Source organism: Lycium ferocissimum, chromosome 2, assembly GCF_029784015.1.
Source record: "Lycium ferocissimum isolate CSIRO_LF1 chromosome 2, AGI_CSIRO_Lferr_CH_V1, whole genome shotgun sequence".
In the NCBI taxonomy this organism is placed as follows: Eukaryota; Viridiplantae; Streptophyta; class Magnoliopsida; order Solanales; family Solanaceae; genus Lycium; species Lycium ferocissimum.
In genome coordinates this window covers 33,891,757-33,909,451 of record NC_081343.1, presented here as the reverse complement: position 1 = coordinate 33,909,451, position 17,695 = coordinate 33,891,757, and the positions used below count along the sequence as shown (strand labels likewise).

General features: G+C 36.7%; 1 protein-coding gene and 1 pseudogene across 1 annotated transcript; both read left to right on the top strand.

Annotated features, from left to right (window-relative positions):
* Positions 1-778: 778 nt before the first annotated feature.
* Positions 779-9,934, top strand: LOC132047527 (protein MICRORCHIDIA 6-like; annotated as a pseudogene).
* Positions 9,935-13,178: 3,244 nt separating this feature from the next.
* LOC132047526 (uncharacterized) lies at positions 13,179-14,300 on the top strand. Its single transcript, XM_059438559.1, has 2 exons — positions 13,179-13,471; positions 13,802-14,300. Exons 1-2 carry the CDS (start codon positions 13,179-13,181, stop codon positions 14,298-14,300), a joined length of 792 nt encoding a protein of 263 aa, XP_059294542.1.
* The last annotated feature ends 3,395 nt before the right edge of the window (positions 14,301-17,695 follow it).

Genomic DNA, 17,695 nt, shown 5'->3' with positions numbered 1-17,695 from the left:
TGGCTGCAGTGGCATAGCTAAAGGTAAGGAAGGAAGCGGGTTCAACTGACTCCCTTTCATCCTGGAATTACAGTGTGCAGGTATGTAAAAATATATAGTACTTTTTTTGTATGTATAAACTGTTGAATCCCTCAACATAAAAGAAGCTTCTATGTAGGACATTTTTGCATTTTCTTGAACCCCTTTGTTAGGATTCCTGGCTAGACCTATTTGTAGCTGAACTGGTTATCGTTGTTTTTCCGTGCTGTAGGCCCTATAAAATGCTTATTACTAGTTGACAAAATAGTCTTTAGTTCATCTTGTCCCTCTGAATGAAATTCTAGATGCACAAATTGTAACTTCCATCTTGTCTCTTTGTACCCTGTTAAAAATTAGACAAGTTCAGATGTGTTAGAGGTATGGAGGTGGAAATACAGACACTAGTCCCCTGGCCTATTATACTTGGGCTTTAACTTGCAGGACTTTCTGGAAAAGTTTACCCTAACATGCTCTTTTGAAACCTCATGCCCCTCCTGTCCGTCTTTGTTTTTGACCATTCTGAAATTCTTGTTCGCTATAATCAATCTGGTCTTTAAAAGTTTTATACCAGGTTGCGAATTCTATCTTTAATATCCTTATTCCTGACTTTTATTTGTGAAATATATTCTTTTCAGATATTTAATTCCTTTTTAATTCTTAAGGTGAGTTCGACAAACATTATTGACTTGTTCAGCAATGATCCTGGAGGGGCGGTTTTGAAGTTCATGCAACTGAGGGAATACCAAGAAACTGAATTATCATGCAACCAGAATACCAAGCCAGTAGTCGAAGGCAAGGCGCTGAAAGTACTGGACATAGTGGAACCACTTTATTGGATAAAGAACACGCTCCAATTGATGCCTCAAGCCTGTACTCTATGTCGTCAATATGTCCAGCACCTCTTTGCCGCCAGTTTTGGAAAGGTGGAAACTGTGATTCCGGGCTTATTTCCAAGCTATCCTCTATACATGGAGCCAGTTTCCTGCGTGTTCACCCGAACTTCCTTCACTCAAATGCCACTTCACATAAATTGGTATTTGGGGCCATAGCTGAACTGCTTGACAACTCTGTTGATGAGATACAAAATGGGGCCACCTATGCCATTGTAGATAAAACATTAAATCCGAAGGATGGAACTTCAGCGTTATTCATTCAAGATATGGTGGTGGAATGGACAAAGCAGCCATGGGTCGCTGTCTGAGTTTTGGATTTTTCAGATAAGAAGTCCGAATCAGCTATTGGACAGTACGGAAACGGCTTCAAGACAAGTTCGATGAGAATTGGGGCTGACGTTGTTGTCTTCAGCCGCTGTACGAAGAACATGAAATTGACGCAAAGTGTCGGTCTTCTCTCTTTTACATTTTTGACACGAGCAGGCCTTGACAGAATAGTGGTTCCTATGATTGAATATGAGTTCTTGTCAACAACTAGAAAATGGACTTCAACCTGCAGTGAACAGCATTGTGTGAATAATCTCTCCTTATTGTTGCGGTGGTCTCCATTCTCGACAGAGGAACAGATTCTTAAGCAATTTGAAGGCATTGGTGATCATGGCACAAAGATCGTAATCTACAATTTGTGGCTAAATGATGAAGGCCAAATGGAGCTCAACTTTCTGTCAGATCCTGAGGATATTCGTATCTCTTGTGATGCAGAAAGTGATAAAAGTTGCTCCCGCATGTCAGTAAGTAACTGGCATCTTGCCAACACTCATCGTTAGTCACTCCGAGCATATTTATCTATCTTGTACTTGCGAATGCCAGAAAACTTTTGCATATGGCTGCGTGGGCGGATTGTAGAGTATCATAACATTACTAATGATCTGAAGTATCCAGAATTTATCGTGTACAAACCTCACAATGGTGGATGCGAAGAGGGTTCCATCATTACTGCCATTGGTTTCATAAAAGAAGCTCCACTGGTGAATGTTCATAGTTTCAATGTCTACCACAAGAATCGTTTGATACTGCCATTTTAGCCCGTGGTACGCTCTTCTGGCGCTAGAGGCAGAGGGGTTGTAGGTGTTCTAGAAGCCAACTTTATTAAGCCAACTGATGATAAACAGGACTTCGAGAAAACTCCCCTCTTTCAAAAGCTTGAGAATCGACTAAAGGGTATCACATGGGAGTACTGGGACCATCACTGTGAACTAATTGGTTATCATGCACCTTCTCAGGCTTCATCCGAATCTAGAAAGAAGCATGTGATGGAATAGAGGCATACGCAGCGGAAGCAAATAGGCAGGATTGAACTTGCATGTAATATAGACAACACATAATTAAAGATTTTAATCAAACATAAAATCGATACTTATCTCTTGGAGCGTGACCGCTACTGCAAATTCGAACTTCAAGCACGAGCAAAAGCTGTCCACGTGTTCATCCTTCAGTTCCACTGTCTTCTGCTGTGTGACCCGAATAATACCAGAATTTACAAAATTCGTGTGGGCGAATTTGTATGGAAAAGTTGAAGAAACTTCTAAAACTCTTGGCCTCCTTATGAAATAAGACCCTTATTTTATAACTACAGGTTTAGGGTTTTCACCCTTTTCCAAAACCTGTTGGGACTTTATTTTCCACCGAGAAATAATATTTCATTTAATTCTTTATTATTCGGGCACAGCAGGGACCACAAAATTTAATTAATGAGGCTTCATATTATGGAATTAACTCAAAAAATCTGAATTAATCCTACCATAATAAATTACGAATTATTCCACTAAAAAATCGTAACTGCACTCTTGAGTTAAGTTTCGAAATCATACATTAAAACTTATTTAACTCCCCATGTTAAGATTACGGATACCAATCAATTAAATTACTGATAATTTAATTCATTGACTAATTGAATCATTTATATTTCTGCTTAACTTACATCATGTGACGGATACAAAATCCACCTGCAGGGTTTTCACATGAGACTTATAAGCATCCATAAAGGGGTATCATCAATCTCAAAGTCGAGATATGGATTCTATCAACTAATTATTATTTCACAAATGTAATTTGCCATTATCCAATTTACCAAGAATACATAGACCCGCAATTGAGTAGTACCTTTTAATAAATCAAAATAATGAACAAATCACATTGATCATAATAATTATATCAAGATTAAGAGTATAAGTACATTTAATGAACTAGAGAATTTGTTTTATATATTCAGTACAAAAACACTTATCTCTACTTGGTTCGTTCAATACATACAAAATGTACTAGTACAAGAAGACGGAACTGTACCGTTCCCATAATGAAGATACATTATATTAATCTTGTGCTACAATCACACCGATGGCTTTGTCCAATTTCCATCTTAGATTGTGAACATAAATTTTATACTTATAATAACCGACAATTTAATCTTCCGTGTATAAGCTAAACTCTATACACTAAATCATCTACTATATAATTAAAGGACACACATACTAGTACATGATCTATTTAACTCTTTATTAAACAATGAATAAATAATTGTTCTATAATAAATACTATATCCAAATGCATGGTTAATTGTATATATCCAACAATCTCCCACTTAGACTTTTAACCATGACAATTGTTAGAATATACCATGTCTAAACGCTTGGTTAATGGTATATACCCCACCAATCTCCCACTTAGACTTTTAACCATGCATCTACAACTTTCATATGTATTCTTTTGGCATGACTACCAAAAGTCTTAGTAGTGCTTCGTCGTAACTGATCGGTTCTGTACTAAGCTCTTTAGGGATCCTATCATGAAACTCTCCGAAAAAATGCATTTCTTTTCAGGATAACTCTCCCAAGAGTATACACCGAACCGATCTTGATTATGTTCTTCCACTACGACTAAGTACTACTACTATTATAGTCACACTATCATATTCCTGGGTTTTAATATTATCTTCATTGCCTTTCGGTATTGAAATATTAACGACTTCATATAGTGTTATTTGCTCAACATTATTTCCACTACTTATAGGTAGTGAATTTCCTTACGCCTATTAACGTTTCTCCCACTACTTAAATGCAATGGAACGTCAACCCTGACTTGTCGGTTAGATATTCTTGAACTTTTGAATTTTTAGATGACTCATTTGCTATTTTTTTGCTCAGTTCCTATAAAACTAGTTTACTTCTAGGAACCTTTTTTTTTTTTTTTTGAATGAAAACCACCAAACCAAGTTTGGCAGTGTTTTATTAAAATAGAAGGTTTTCTGTACAAGTCTTCTAGGAACTTGGTTTATTAAATAGTCCTTTTCTAAAAATCTGGCATTTGTATTAACAATTGCCTTATTTTCTTTTAGGACTGTAAATAAACCTCCTTTTGTTCCATTTGAATATATAATAAACATGCGTACATCCGTTCTTGATTCCCACTTATCTGTTTTTGCTTTGAACGCATGTGCTAGACAACCTCATATCCAAACATGTTACAGATTTGGATTATATCCAATCCACTATTATATGGGTATCAAAGGTACTAACTTAGAAGGAATTAAATTAAGAATGTAACTCGCAGTTTCTAAGACATATCCCAAAACGAAAAAGCATATATGAATATGTCAATCATTAATCTTACCACCTTCATAAGAGTCATATTTCTTTTCTCTTCCACACCAATCTATTGTAGAATACTTGGTGTAGACAATTGAAATGCAATCCCTCTATCTGATAAGCAACTAATGAACTCTGTAAAGAGGTACTCGCCACTACGATCAAATCGCAGTGACTTAATATATTTTTCCTGACGCTTTTCATTTTCACCTTAAATACCTTGAAATTTTCAAAGCATTCAGACCTACAAAGCATCAAATAAATGTATTCACATCATGAGTAATCTTCTATGAATGTCACTGAATACTCAAAATCACCTATGAATGTCACTGAATACTCAAAATCACCTCTTGCCTTGAAGTTTATTATACCACACAAATCAGAATGGATTGGCTTAACTTATTATTAACCTTATTGCCTTTTAAGAGAAAAGGTCTCTTAGTCATTTTTCCTTCTAAACAGGACTCACAAGTTGGTAGTGCCTCCACTTTCAATGAACATTAAAAGTTCATCCTTTGACCAACTTCGGAATCCTATCCAGATTAAAATGACCTAGACACAAGTGCCACATATAAGCTCATTCGATTCCCGAAAAAAATCTCTTATGGGACAGATTAACATTATTCAGTTCAGAAGAGATATTAATTTTAAGTGTCCACGCATCAATGTACCACAAGAGATAAAATGTTTATCAAACTCAATAACACAAGAGTTACAATAAAAATAAACTAACTATCCATCTCTTGTTTGGTTAGAAACTAAAAATAAATTCTTTCTAACAGAAGTTACATATAATGCATTCTTTAATTAATGTCTTATCTCTATCAGAAGAAATTTCTGACTAGTAGTAAGTGGGTTGGATAAAGTCTATTGAGAATTTGAGATACAATCATTAAATAGATCATTAGTTATGAAGTAAGAATAATAAAATTCAAAACACACATCACACATACAACCATGCATACTGAATAGCTAGATTCGATAGGGAAACTTAACTATTCATGCAAACTATGTGAGTCATGCCAGATAATTCACCCCATAAATTAAAACAGGACCAACTCAGATGGAGAGTAAACTGCTAATTTAAGTTAGGTAAATATCACTTTTAATAAACCCTAGTTCCATTGAACCAACGTGTAACTCAGTTGGAGAGTCAAGACAAGCTATCAATTAACTAGGGACTGAAGCACAGTAATTTACCATAATGAATCTATCCGATGGGGAAGAAGACCTACGTCAACATATAAACTCATTATATCACTGTTATATACAATGGAGACCATAGAGAATGAACCCTACCACCACTGTTTGAAGAAATAAATTTTTTTATTTAACAAAAAATTTCCAGAAAACAGAACAACGACCAAAAAACCCATCTAAACGATCCCGGATGGCCAAAAGGGGCCCAGTTCAAGAGCATAGCTCATGAGTATTGCTCAGTGGGTCGTTTCCGATGAACCTACCAAATTTCGAGTCAATCAGAGTCCGTCAAAAATCAGAATTCCGAAACCATGGCCAATTCGGATAAAAAAAAATATATTTTTAAGCCTAAATAGAATTTAAAAAACATATACATTTGTTTAGTAGTTCTTATCACATATCATCATTAGCGTACTAATATACATGAATCAAGAACAACGAATAAAATTTTAAAATATGTTTACATAATCTCAGTGTTGCTTTCTGGAAATTAGCATATTTATGTAATCATTGAATATAAAATTCAAAACACACCACATAGATATCCATGCATTTTGAACAACAAATTTCAATATAAAAGAACAATTCATGCAACATATATATGTGATGCCAGATATTCGCTGTATAAATTTAAAACCAGAGCTAACTCAGACGAAGAGTATGCTGCTAATTTAAGCCAAGTGAATATCATTATCATTATCTCTAGTTCCATTGACCCAACATGTAACTCAGATGGAGACTTAATACAAGTTATCAATAACTAGTGATTATACCTAGTGACAACCCATAATAAATCTATCCGATGGGGAGGAAGACCTAAAGTCAACACATAAATTTATTATTTCACTAGTATTTAGTCATGAAAACCATAAGGAAAAATCTCTATCGCCATTAGATCATAGCCAAGTAATTTTTCCTAAAAAATTAATTTTTCAGAAAACGAAAATTGCCCAAAACACCATCTAAACAACCCCGAATCACCGAAAAACAACATGATTCACTGCAAAGCAGTGAGTATTGCTTACTGGGTCGTTTTCGATGAACCTACTGAATTTCAGGTCAATCGGAGTTCGTAAAATTCTTGATCTCCAAAACTATGACCAAATCCGAAAAATAACCGATTCAGGCGATTTAAGGAAAACATAATCTGATCTATATCCTTATCATATATCAATTTCATGTTGAATCATCATGTGTAATCATGTTCCAGATTTAACATAAATAAAACTGACATAAAGAGTAGTTTTTCATACTTGAAATACGTTTTAATCCGAAAGAACGTACCTAAAACCCATCTAAACAGCCTCAAAGATTATTTCTTACTGGGCGTTTCCAATGAACACACCAAATTTCAAGTCAATAAGAGTTCGTGAAATTCTTGATCTCCACAACTAACCAAATTCGTCAAAATAACCGTTTTAGTCATGGCTAAGGATTAAATAATCTGATTCAGGTTTCTATTCTCTTTTTATAATTATCCCGCGAGCTCAAGGCATACATTGTGTCCTTTCTTTTGGTAAGACATACAACACCTAATTACAACAAATTGTCCTCACAATTAATACACTTGAGAATCAAGATATTACATTTTCTCCTTTTGAGTGAAAATCTCGATATCTCTTCTCATGAATTAATTAAGCGTTACTAGTATCTAAAGCAACATCTTCTATTAGTAGATAAACCTTCATCGCCAGTGTACACTTATCGAGGACAATTTTATACATGGTACATTGAACATATTACAATGACTCAAATAAATAGACCACATTAGTAGATCCTATTTATTAATCATAATTCTCAATCCATGTACTCATATAATATGACACAACCAATGCCCAACAAATTTTAACCCATCAGAGAATAAAGGCATTCATCAAAAGTCCAAGACAATATCACGTTATGATGAAAACCACAAAAATAAATTTCATATGAAAGAATTTGATCCACAAACATATCGTTGCAGTCATCAAAAAGGTTCTTTAATAAAAGATTTCACTTTCTCATATAAGAAATCATTCATATGCCGCCGCCAATCTAATTCCAAAGTGCATATATTTCTCATCTCCTTGTGATTTAAGGATTATGACAAAGTAAATCAAGTCTTGGACAAGAACTTCCTCTCCAAGAAATATGGAAACCCTAGTTCAAGCCAACTTTTCAACCAAACAAAATTTGTAATTTACTTCGCCGTTACCAAACCTTTTCTTCTTCCTTTTATTAACCATACAAAAAACGTCTGTAGCCATTCTTTATAATTGTTTTAGCAAGAAAAGATTTAAGAGAACAACACGAAATCGTAAGGCCACAGATATAGGCTCACTCATCGTGATAAAAGAATTGGCATGTCTCTAAACAATAAATTCACAGTAATAGCGACGATGAAACTTTGCACATGATTTTCGGCAGTATTATAAATCATGAATATATATATAATTAAATATATACATATCATTTAGGTTATCTATTTAGATTCAAGTGTGGCTCTTGATGACAATTGATGGAATAGAGGCATATGCAGCGGAAGCAAATAGGCAGGATTGAACTTTGTGTAATATAGACAACACATAATCAAAGATTTTAATCAAACATAAAATCGATACTTATCTCTTGGAGCGTGACCGCGGCTGCAAATCAAACTTCAAGCACGAGCAAAAGCTGTCCACGTGTTCATCCTTCAGTTCCACCGTCTTCGGCTGTGTAACCCGAATAATACCAGAATTTGCAAAATTCGTGTGGGCGAATTTGTATTGAAAAGTTGAAGAAAATTCTAAAACTCTTGGCCTCCTTATGAAATAAGACCCTTATTTTATAACTACAGGTTTAGGGTTTTCATCCTTTTCCAAAACCTGTTGGGACTTTATTTTCCACCAAGAAATAATATTTCATTTAATTCTTTATTATTCGGGCACAGCAGGGACCACATAATTTAATTAATGAGGCTTCCTATTATGGAATTAACTCAAAAAATCTGAATTAATCCTACCATAATAAATTACGAATTATTCCACTACAAAATCGTAACTGCACTCCTCAGTTCAATTTCAAAATCATACATTAAAACTTATTTAACTCCCCATGTTAAGATTACAAATACCAATCAATTAAATTAAATTGACAATTTAATTCATTGACTAATTGAATCATTTATATTTCTGCTTAACTTACATCATGTGACGGATACAAAATCTATCTGCAGAGTTTTCACATGAGACTTATAAGCATCCATAAAGGGGTATCATCAATCTCAAAGTCGAGTTATGAATTCTATCAACTAATTATTATTTCACAAATGTAATTTGCCATTATCCAATTTGCTAGGAATACATAGACCCGCAATTGAGTCGTACCATTTAATAAATCAAAATAATGAACAAATCACATTTATCATAATAATTATATCAAGATTAAGAGTATAAGTACATTTAATGAACTAGAGAATTTGTTTTATATATTCAGTACAAAAACACTTATCTTTACTTGGTCCGTTCAATACATACAAAATGTACTAGTACGAGAAGACGGAATTGTACCGTTCCCATAATGAAGATACATTATATTAATCTTGTGCTACAATCATACCGATAGCTTTGTCTAATTTCCATCTTAGATTGTGAACATAAATTTTATACTTATAAGAACAGACGATTTAATCTTCCGTGTATAAGCTAAACTCTATACACTAAATCATCTACTATATAAGTAAAGGACACACATACTAGTACATGATCTATTTAACTCTTTATTAAACAATGAATAAATAATTGTTCTATAATAAATATTATATCTAAACACATGGTTAATTGTATATATCCCAACAAAGATGCTGCAAAAAGGAAAAACTATGATCATCATATAGAACCTGAAATTCTAAAACAACAGGCGGGATTAAGGGTAAGTCTACCTAACCCCGAGTGCGTTCAAAATCCGCCTGCAACCGTTCCCGCAAGTGACTTGGAAGATCAAAAGATGGTCCTTTTTATTAAAGAGAACAAAAGGTTCCATGCAAGATGCTTGTAAAATGAGAAGAAGGAAAAGGAATTTAATGCCAAGATTACTTTGCTAAGGAAAGAACTTAAAGAAGCACAGCGTGAGTACAGACGCTTGCTAGTTCAATCAGAATTGCTGAAGAACCTGAAGAGAGAGAATACCATTATAATTCTATTGATAAGCTTGCTATAGAGCTTGAATGTCTATTGTATATTTGTACTAGTAAACTTTGTTGGGATTTTAAGGTGTGAATGAGAAATGAGAAATGAGAAAAGGTACCTTTTGGAGTGCACCCAAAAGACACCTTTTGGATTGCAACTACCCATCTCACCCTTTCATTGTCTAAAATTCAGAGGAATAGCCTCATTTTCTGCACTGAATTTCCGAGCTTCTGGGTACTTCCCTACAAACAAACAAAATCGAATGTTTGTGTAATTTGTTGCCGAATTTGCATTCGACGAAGTTGGTGGGGTTTGACGTAACGCTATGCCATCCACAGGTATATCCGTTTTATCGTAGGAGGAAGTAATCCATAACCTCGGGTACAGTAAGGGGATTAAATTCCTTAAGGACACACACTGAACTATGTGGTCTCAGATATTTTTAGTTTCTGCATTTTATGTTTTTCCGGATTAATTCAAGTTTCTGGTTTACTGATTTTGAACACATATTTACTAACAAGGTTCAAGAATTTATTATAATTTCTGTGTTCATCTCTTTTTTGTTAATCTACTACAGACTTACTCTACTCTGAAATAAAAATTTACTCTTTTCAGAGATAAAAAAAGTACTCTTTTCAGAAGATAGAAAAATACTCTTTTCAGGAAAAAAAAAAAGTCATTCTTTTCAGAAAAAAGAAAGTCACTCATTCTGGAGACTAAAACCTTTGTGATTTTCTACTCCGTTGCTTGGAGATTAAAATCTACATGATTTTTTACTCCAAGTTACTACTCAGTATACAGAATATAAAATTTTTATCGAGTTAGTAATTTTTGTTGGTTTGAAGAGATAAAACTTCGTTGGTTCTCATTGGTATTTATTCGGTTTGAAGATATAAAAACTTCGTCATTTATTAAATCTGGTTAAAGAAACAGAAAGAAATTTAATCCAATTATTTTATCGGATTGCTGATAGAAGAAATTGTAGTGTGTTGTTGCACTGTAACACAGCAACATTGTTTCCGTGTTACTGGAGAATGGCGAATATGGAGAGCAACTGAATTAAAATATGTGTAAGATTGTTTTCAAGGTGGTAAGACATGAGTTAGGCTTACATTATTACTTGAAAATTATTCTTGAGATCATGAAAATAAATGTATAGATCTTTTTGGGCGAGCAAAGATATATGTATGTTAGTTTGATAAAAATAAGAGATCAAACTATTATAATGTCTTGTTAATAAATTCTGGTTTACCCCAAAACCTGTAGGGGAAGTTATCCTCATGGTTAGCTGAATACTCAATTGTTTGCCCATAAAAAAGAAGCTCAATCCATTCCATCTAAAAAATGGAAAGTAAGAAAGCCCACCTTGAATTACTTCTAAGTGTGGAGTGTTTGGCTAAGTGCAAGTTCCTAAATGCAAAAGGGTTAAAGTAGGACCGAAAGCTGTTGATTGTGTTGCACAGGATATGTCCTTGGTGGATATTGATATGGTAGTTAGTGAAATTTTCAATTAACTCATTTGGTCATGGTGAGGACTAGTTGATCGAACTACTCATTTGATGGTTGATCATATGTCTTTTCATTAAAGGTCGTGTTCTTTAATTTGTGAAGGGATGTCACTTGAAATATTATGTTATTTCTTGAAATGGAATCGCTTGAAAGGTTATTCCTTTTCATGATAAGAAGTGTTTGTTGAAAGACTACCCTTTGTAAAAACGAGACAGTTCATTGAGCGTTTAAGTTCATTGGTCTATAAAGCGAAGAACCAACTAATGATAATGTTGTAAATCCTTAATAGGTTGGATTTTCACATTTGTGAATGTGCTATTAGTTGGCTGTTAAAAAATTAGACTTACAAAAAGTGAAATGATTGAAAAATATATATATTTGTAAAAGGTTGTGGCCATTAATGATTTCAACCATCCAAGTGTAGTGGTATAATGAGATCACTTTAAGTTAGTTGTATTATGCACTACAATAAGTATATTCCCGCAGTTATTAAGGGATATAGTGATGCAAATTGGATTACCGGAATAAATCCACAAGTGAATATGTTTTATCATTGACGGAGAAGCAGTGTCTCGAAAATCATCCAAACAGACATGTATCGCCCACTCCACAATGGAGTCTTAGTTCACAACTTTAGATAAGATCGGTAAAGAAGTTGAATGGCTCCAGAATTTCTTGAAAGATATTCCATTTTGGCCTAAACCATTGGCACTTATATGCATATATTTGATTGTCAAGTGACAATAGGAAGGGCCGGGAGCGTTATGTATAACGGAAAGTCTTGTCACATACGATGAAGACATAATGATGTTAGACAAATACTCTCTAGTGGAATGATCACAATTGACTATGTAAATTCAAGAAGTAATTAGTAGGATCCACTAACTAGGTGGTTGAAAGATCATCGAAGGTAATGGGATAATTGCCGAGGACAAGTCATCGTGGGGTGACTTGTAACACCCTGCATCTTGGAACTAAGTTTAGACTCATAGCATTAGAGTTTTAGCGGAAAAACTGAAGGTTTGAACGTTTTGCGAAAATGGTTGATACGCCTACTTCGGCAAAATGATAACTCCTTGATCAGTTTGAAATTTGGGAAAGTACCCTTAATGAAAGTTATAGTATGTAGAAATACCTTTCTAATGGTATAAGGACCAAGCCAATCAGGGATCGGATCAAGGAGATATGATCATCTCAATATGGCTAATAGTAAAGCACTTGAAATCCTATAGAATCGGCTAAGTTTTCGATACGTCGACTTCCGACAAATTTCGTGCAAATCCATTGGGAATTTGAGGAAGCTTCCTTGATGAAAGTTGTAGCCCTTTGAAATATATTTCCAACGGTATATTATGGGTCTTGAACAGAGTTATGTACGAGAAGTTATGCCCATTTTACCGAACACTGTGCAAAACCGACACCCGTCGCTTCTCGGGGCGCGTGAGAGAGCGCGCGATGGCCCCGCTTCGCGGAGAGATCGCACAACTCTGAGTTTTTAGCTTCAGAATGTTGCACGATGCACCCGCATCGCGGAACCATCGCGAAACGGGTCAGTTTCGGGTCAAAAGGTCAGGTTTACGCGTTTTAAGTTATATTTAAGGTTTGGGGTTTATTTCCCCAGCACCCCATTCACGAAAAATTAACCTAAAGTCAAGAAGAAAAAGTCCCAAGCCTTGATACTCCCTAAGCCGCCAGTGTTCACAGGGTCAAAGAAGGAGGAAGAACCCCAGAATTTCATTGATGGACTCCAGAAAATATTTCGTGTGATGCATGCTACTGATACAGAGGCAGCAGAACTCGGAGCTTTCCAGCTGCAAGATGTGGCCCATATTTGGTATGAGACATGGGAACAGTCCCGAGGGGAGGATGCACCTTCTGCTACTTGGGACGAATTTGCAGACGCTTTTATTGAACATTTCATGCCAATTGAGGTTAGAGAAGCCAAGGCTACAGAGTTTGAGAATCTAAGGCAGAAGGACATGACTGTTCAGGATTATTACCTCAAGTTCGTGTCATTGTCCGCATATGCTCCTCACATGGTTCCTGATATGAGAGCCGGGTTAGAAGATTTGTACTTGGGCTTAAACCCGAGTTGCACAGGGATGCCAATACAGCTGCTCAGAATGACAAGATGACTATTTCCAAGATACTGGCATTCGTCCAAGGTAACGAGACTAGGCCCAAGGAAGAAGAAACCTGCGCAAGCGTTATGAAGATAGGGAATTTAGTAAGAAGGCTAAGTCTACAGAAATTTCGGTCGGAGGAGGAAACCGCCCATCCTTCAAGAATGGGTCATCGGGACTGCTCGGCGCGCTTAGTGTCCCATTTCGTATGTCCAAGTTTAGCCGAAGAGTCAAAATTTTGAAGCAGCTACATATCCTTCTTGCAGCAAGTGTGGAAGAAAACACCCAGGGGTATGCCGTTCGGGCACGGATGGTTGTTTCGGGTGCGGTCAGCAGGGCCACTATCTGAAGGATTGCCCATCCGCAAGACAGAATACTGGGGGTAATGTAGCTCACTCCACGAATTCAGCGGTCCCTCGAAATAATCAGGCCCAGCAGGGGAACAATGCAGCTAGGTTCGGAAACACAAGCGGTGGGCAAAACCGTTTGTATGCATTGACAGGCCGTCAGGATACAGAAGCTCGTACAGATGTTGTCACAGGTACACTCACAGTTTTCACTGTTGAAGTATATGCCCTTATTGACCCAGGATCCACCTTACCTTATGAAACCCCTTATGTTGCTAAGAAATTTGGTATTGAACTTGAAAAGTTGCATGAACCTTTCGAAGTACCCACACCGGTTGGGGAATCAGTTATAGCTAGGCGTATCTATAGGGGTTGTCCTAAGATTTACAATGTCAGCAGAGTCAAGCCATTAGGATAGAGTATGCCAGTTATGAATACAGTAGCAACCGGTGCATATAAATAATTTTTTTTTTCCCATGAGAAATTGCTCAGATGAGAGTCGTCAATTTTGTACAGTATGAGGGAATTACAGAAGATAAGGAACGTTAATTAGATCCCATCAAAAGAGAAGAATTTATAAGTATAAGATGTCAGCCTTGGTCTAAGGGGGGGATGCATAAATCGCCGAAGTCCGTGAGGTAATTGAAGACCCGGAGGGTTATTATGAGATATGAATAATCTTAGTTCAGTCTCCATGTTTCATGTCATGTTTCCTTCACGTTCATGTAGTCAAGCTATGTCCAGCCATATTGTTAACCATGACCCATCATTCGAGGACGAATGATCCCAAGGGGGAGATATTGTAACACCCCGCATCTTGGAACTGAGTTTAAGCTCATATCATTAGAGTTCTAGTGGAGACACTGAATGTTTGAACGTTTTGCGAAAATGGTTGATAGGCCTATTTCGGGCAGCGATAACTCCTTAATCGGTTTGGAATTTGGGAAATTACCCCCAATGAATTTGTAGTATGTGGAAATACCTTTCTAACGATACAAAGACCAAGCCAATCAGAGCAAGGAGATATGATCGTCTCAATATGGCTAATAGTAAGGCACTTGAAATCCTATCGAATCGGCTAAGTTTTCGATACGTCTGCCTTCCAGCCAACTTTCGTGAAACTCTGTTATGAATTTGGGAAAACTTCCTTGATGAAAGTTGTAGCCCTTTGAAATAGATTTCCAACGGTATATTATGGGCCTTTAACGGATCTATGTACGAGAAGTTATACCCATTTTACCGAACACTGTGCAAAACCGACACCCGTCGCTTCTCGGGGCGCGTGAGGGCGCGTGAGAGAGCTCGGGATGGCCCCACTTCGCGGAGAGATCGCGAAACTCTGAGTTTTTAGCTTCAGAATGTTGCGTGATGCACCCGCATCGCGGAACCATCGCGAAACGGCCGGCCGGGTCAAAAGGTCGGGTTTACGCGTTTTAAGTTATATTTAAGATTTGGGGTCTATTTCCCCAGCACCCCATCCACGAAAAATTAACCTAAAGTCAAGAAGAACAAGTCCCAAACCTCAAGATCTCCCAAGGTAAGTTTTTATCATGATTCTAGGGTGAATTTATGTCCCTAATCCCTTTCTAACTTGAGTAAACTCTTCTAATCCATAGAGTTAGGATTGGAACATTTTTGTTGGATGTGGAAACCCTAGAACCCGAATTCAAGAGGATTGGACTTCAAAAGGTAATGTTTCTACTCTCTAATCATGTATAGTTATGAATTGATGAGTTTTGGGAGAATAGTAAATGGGTTTGATAAAGAGGATTATATAAACTATGCTGTAGAGTTTTGGATTGTTGACTTGAGATTGTTATAATGATATGGGTGATGGAGAATGATGTTAATTACATCTAATTGAGATTGTAGAATCACCTAGAAATAATAGAATGGGAATTGGGTGAAGAAACACCATTAATGGAGATTGTGGAGCTTTATGCCCACTAAGTGTTTGATAAAATGCTTAGATGACCAAAGCATGAATATTATTGCTAATATAGAATCCCTTTGGCTTGTATTGATATAGATCAAAGTTGAAAGGGGCGACGAACATTGTATTTTGCTCAAAGGCTGGAATTAAGGTATGTGAGGCTAACTATCTACGTTAGGGAATGTTCATGATTCTCCCTACGCCTCATTCTTCATACTTGTCGAATTTGACTCGGTAATACGCTTTAGCCCCGGTTTTATGATATGTTGTAGAATCGTTATCTTCTAGGGTTGCGATTTGCTGCATTCGTTCATGGTTATCAATTTGAATATCATGAACTCAAAGACGTAATCTTTATAGACTTATGTATTGTTACCACATGAGTCTCGACTAGAAATTCGGATGCTCGTAAACAAGAGTTTTCGCCTTCCAAAGATGTCTATTTCGGGCCAAGATTGTTCATTGTTGTTGTGGTCTCAAATCCTTATTAATTAACCATAATTATACATATGTGATTTTGCCCGAGGGCACGGCACGATCCGGTGTATACGTATACATGGCCGAGGCCATTGATGACGCACTACTAGGCCGAGGCCATAGCGTGCATTTATTATTGGGCGAGGCCCCACATATACAAACACGGATAATACGTATGATTCGGATATAGAGAAGGAGTATTCATATCTCTACTTCCTTGCTATTACGATTACGCTTATCGATTTCGATTTCGGTATTTTATTGCTTCAATTGCTTTACATAACAGTACAATTCAAATGTGTCGATGTCCCTTTTTATTGTTCGGGGGCTGCGCATCTCGCGATGCGTAACGATATACAAAGTTGACGACTCAGCTATTTAGAGTGCACGTATCGTCTATTGGTGAGCCCCAAATTCTTCGGGGCGTTGTCGGTCATCCGGTCGGTTCAGCTTTATAGATACTATTATTCGGACTCTTAGAGGCTTCATGACATACAGTCGAACATACGATATTTATTATGTTAGCCTTGTTGGCAAATCGTTCGCTTGTTTGGTTTAGCCATGTTGGCTACTTTCGGATGTTCGATTGTCTAAGTATTTCCGCATTATGATATTTCGGTAGACTTTTAGTTAATCGGATGTGTTAGTTTTATTTTATAAATTAGTTATGTTTTGATATCACATGTTGATCCACCAAACGGCTTGGTTCGCTCGGTCACACGCAATGTGCACCGAGTGCCGTGTTACGTCCGTGCCCGTGTTCGGGCGTGACGGTAGCGGCCAATTGAGAGGCGATCTCCTTAGGGAGTATGTAAAGGAGCCCGAGGTTCCGGTTCGATACCCCGTAGCGCCGCAGGCGGAAGAGGATTAAGGTGCGAACCGGCGTACCCGGCATGTGACAATACCCGAGTATGTACGATCAAGACTCCCGAGGGAGGTCGTCACATGACTCTACCTAGAAGACTGGAGATCCAAGGATCTAGGTTCAAATAGACCAAACAAAGTCATTAACGATGGTTCAATATTGTCAAAATAATTTTCTTGGTCCATTCTCATGATGAGACAATGTTCAGTACCAGAATAAAGCATTAAGGCTTTTTAATGGTTTCTAAGTCTAAGATAGGGTATATCAAATAGTGTATCTACAAGATGACACGTTTAGGAATCACCTATGTAAGTGTGAAGTGGAAGCCGCTTCAAAGAGATTCTGTGAGGCCAATTCTATACGCACTTATGAATTAGCCAGTGTTTATGGCTGAAATGAACAAAACAGTGAGAACCAAAGACGGTTAAAGGGTACGTTGTGTGACATGTGGTAGTCTAGGTATACACCATAGTTCGACGATCCAAAGTATCAAATCTACCGATTGAACGAGTAGATCCGACCTATGTTCACTACGAAA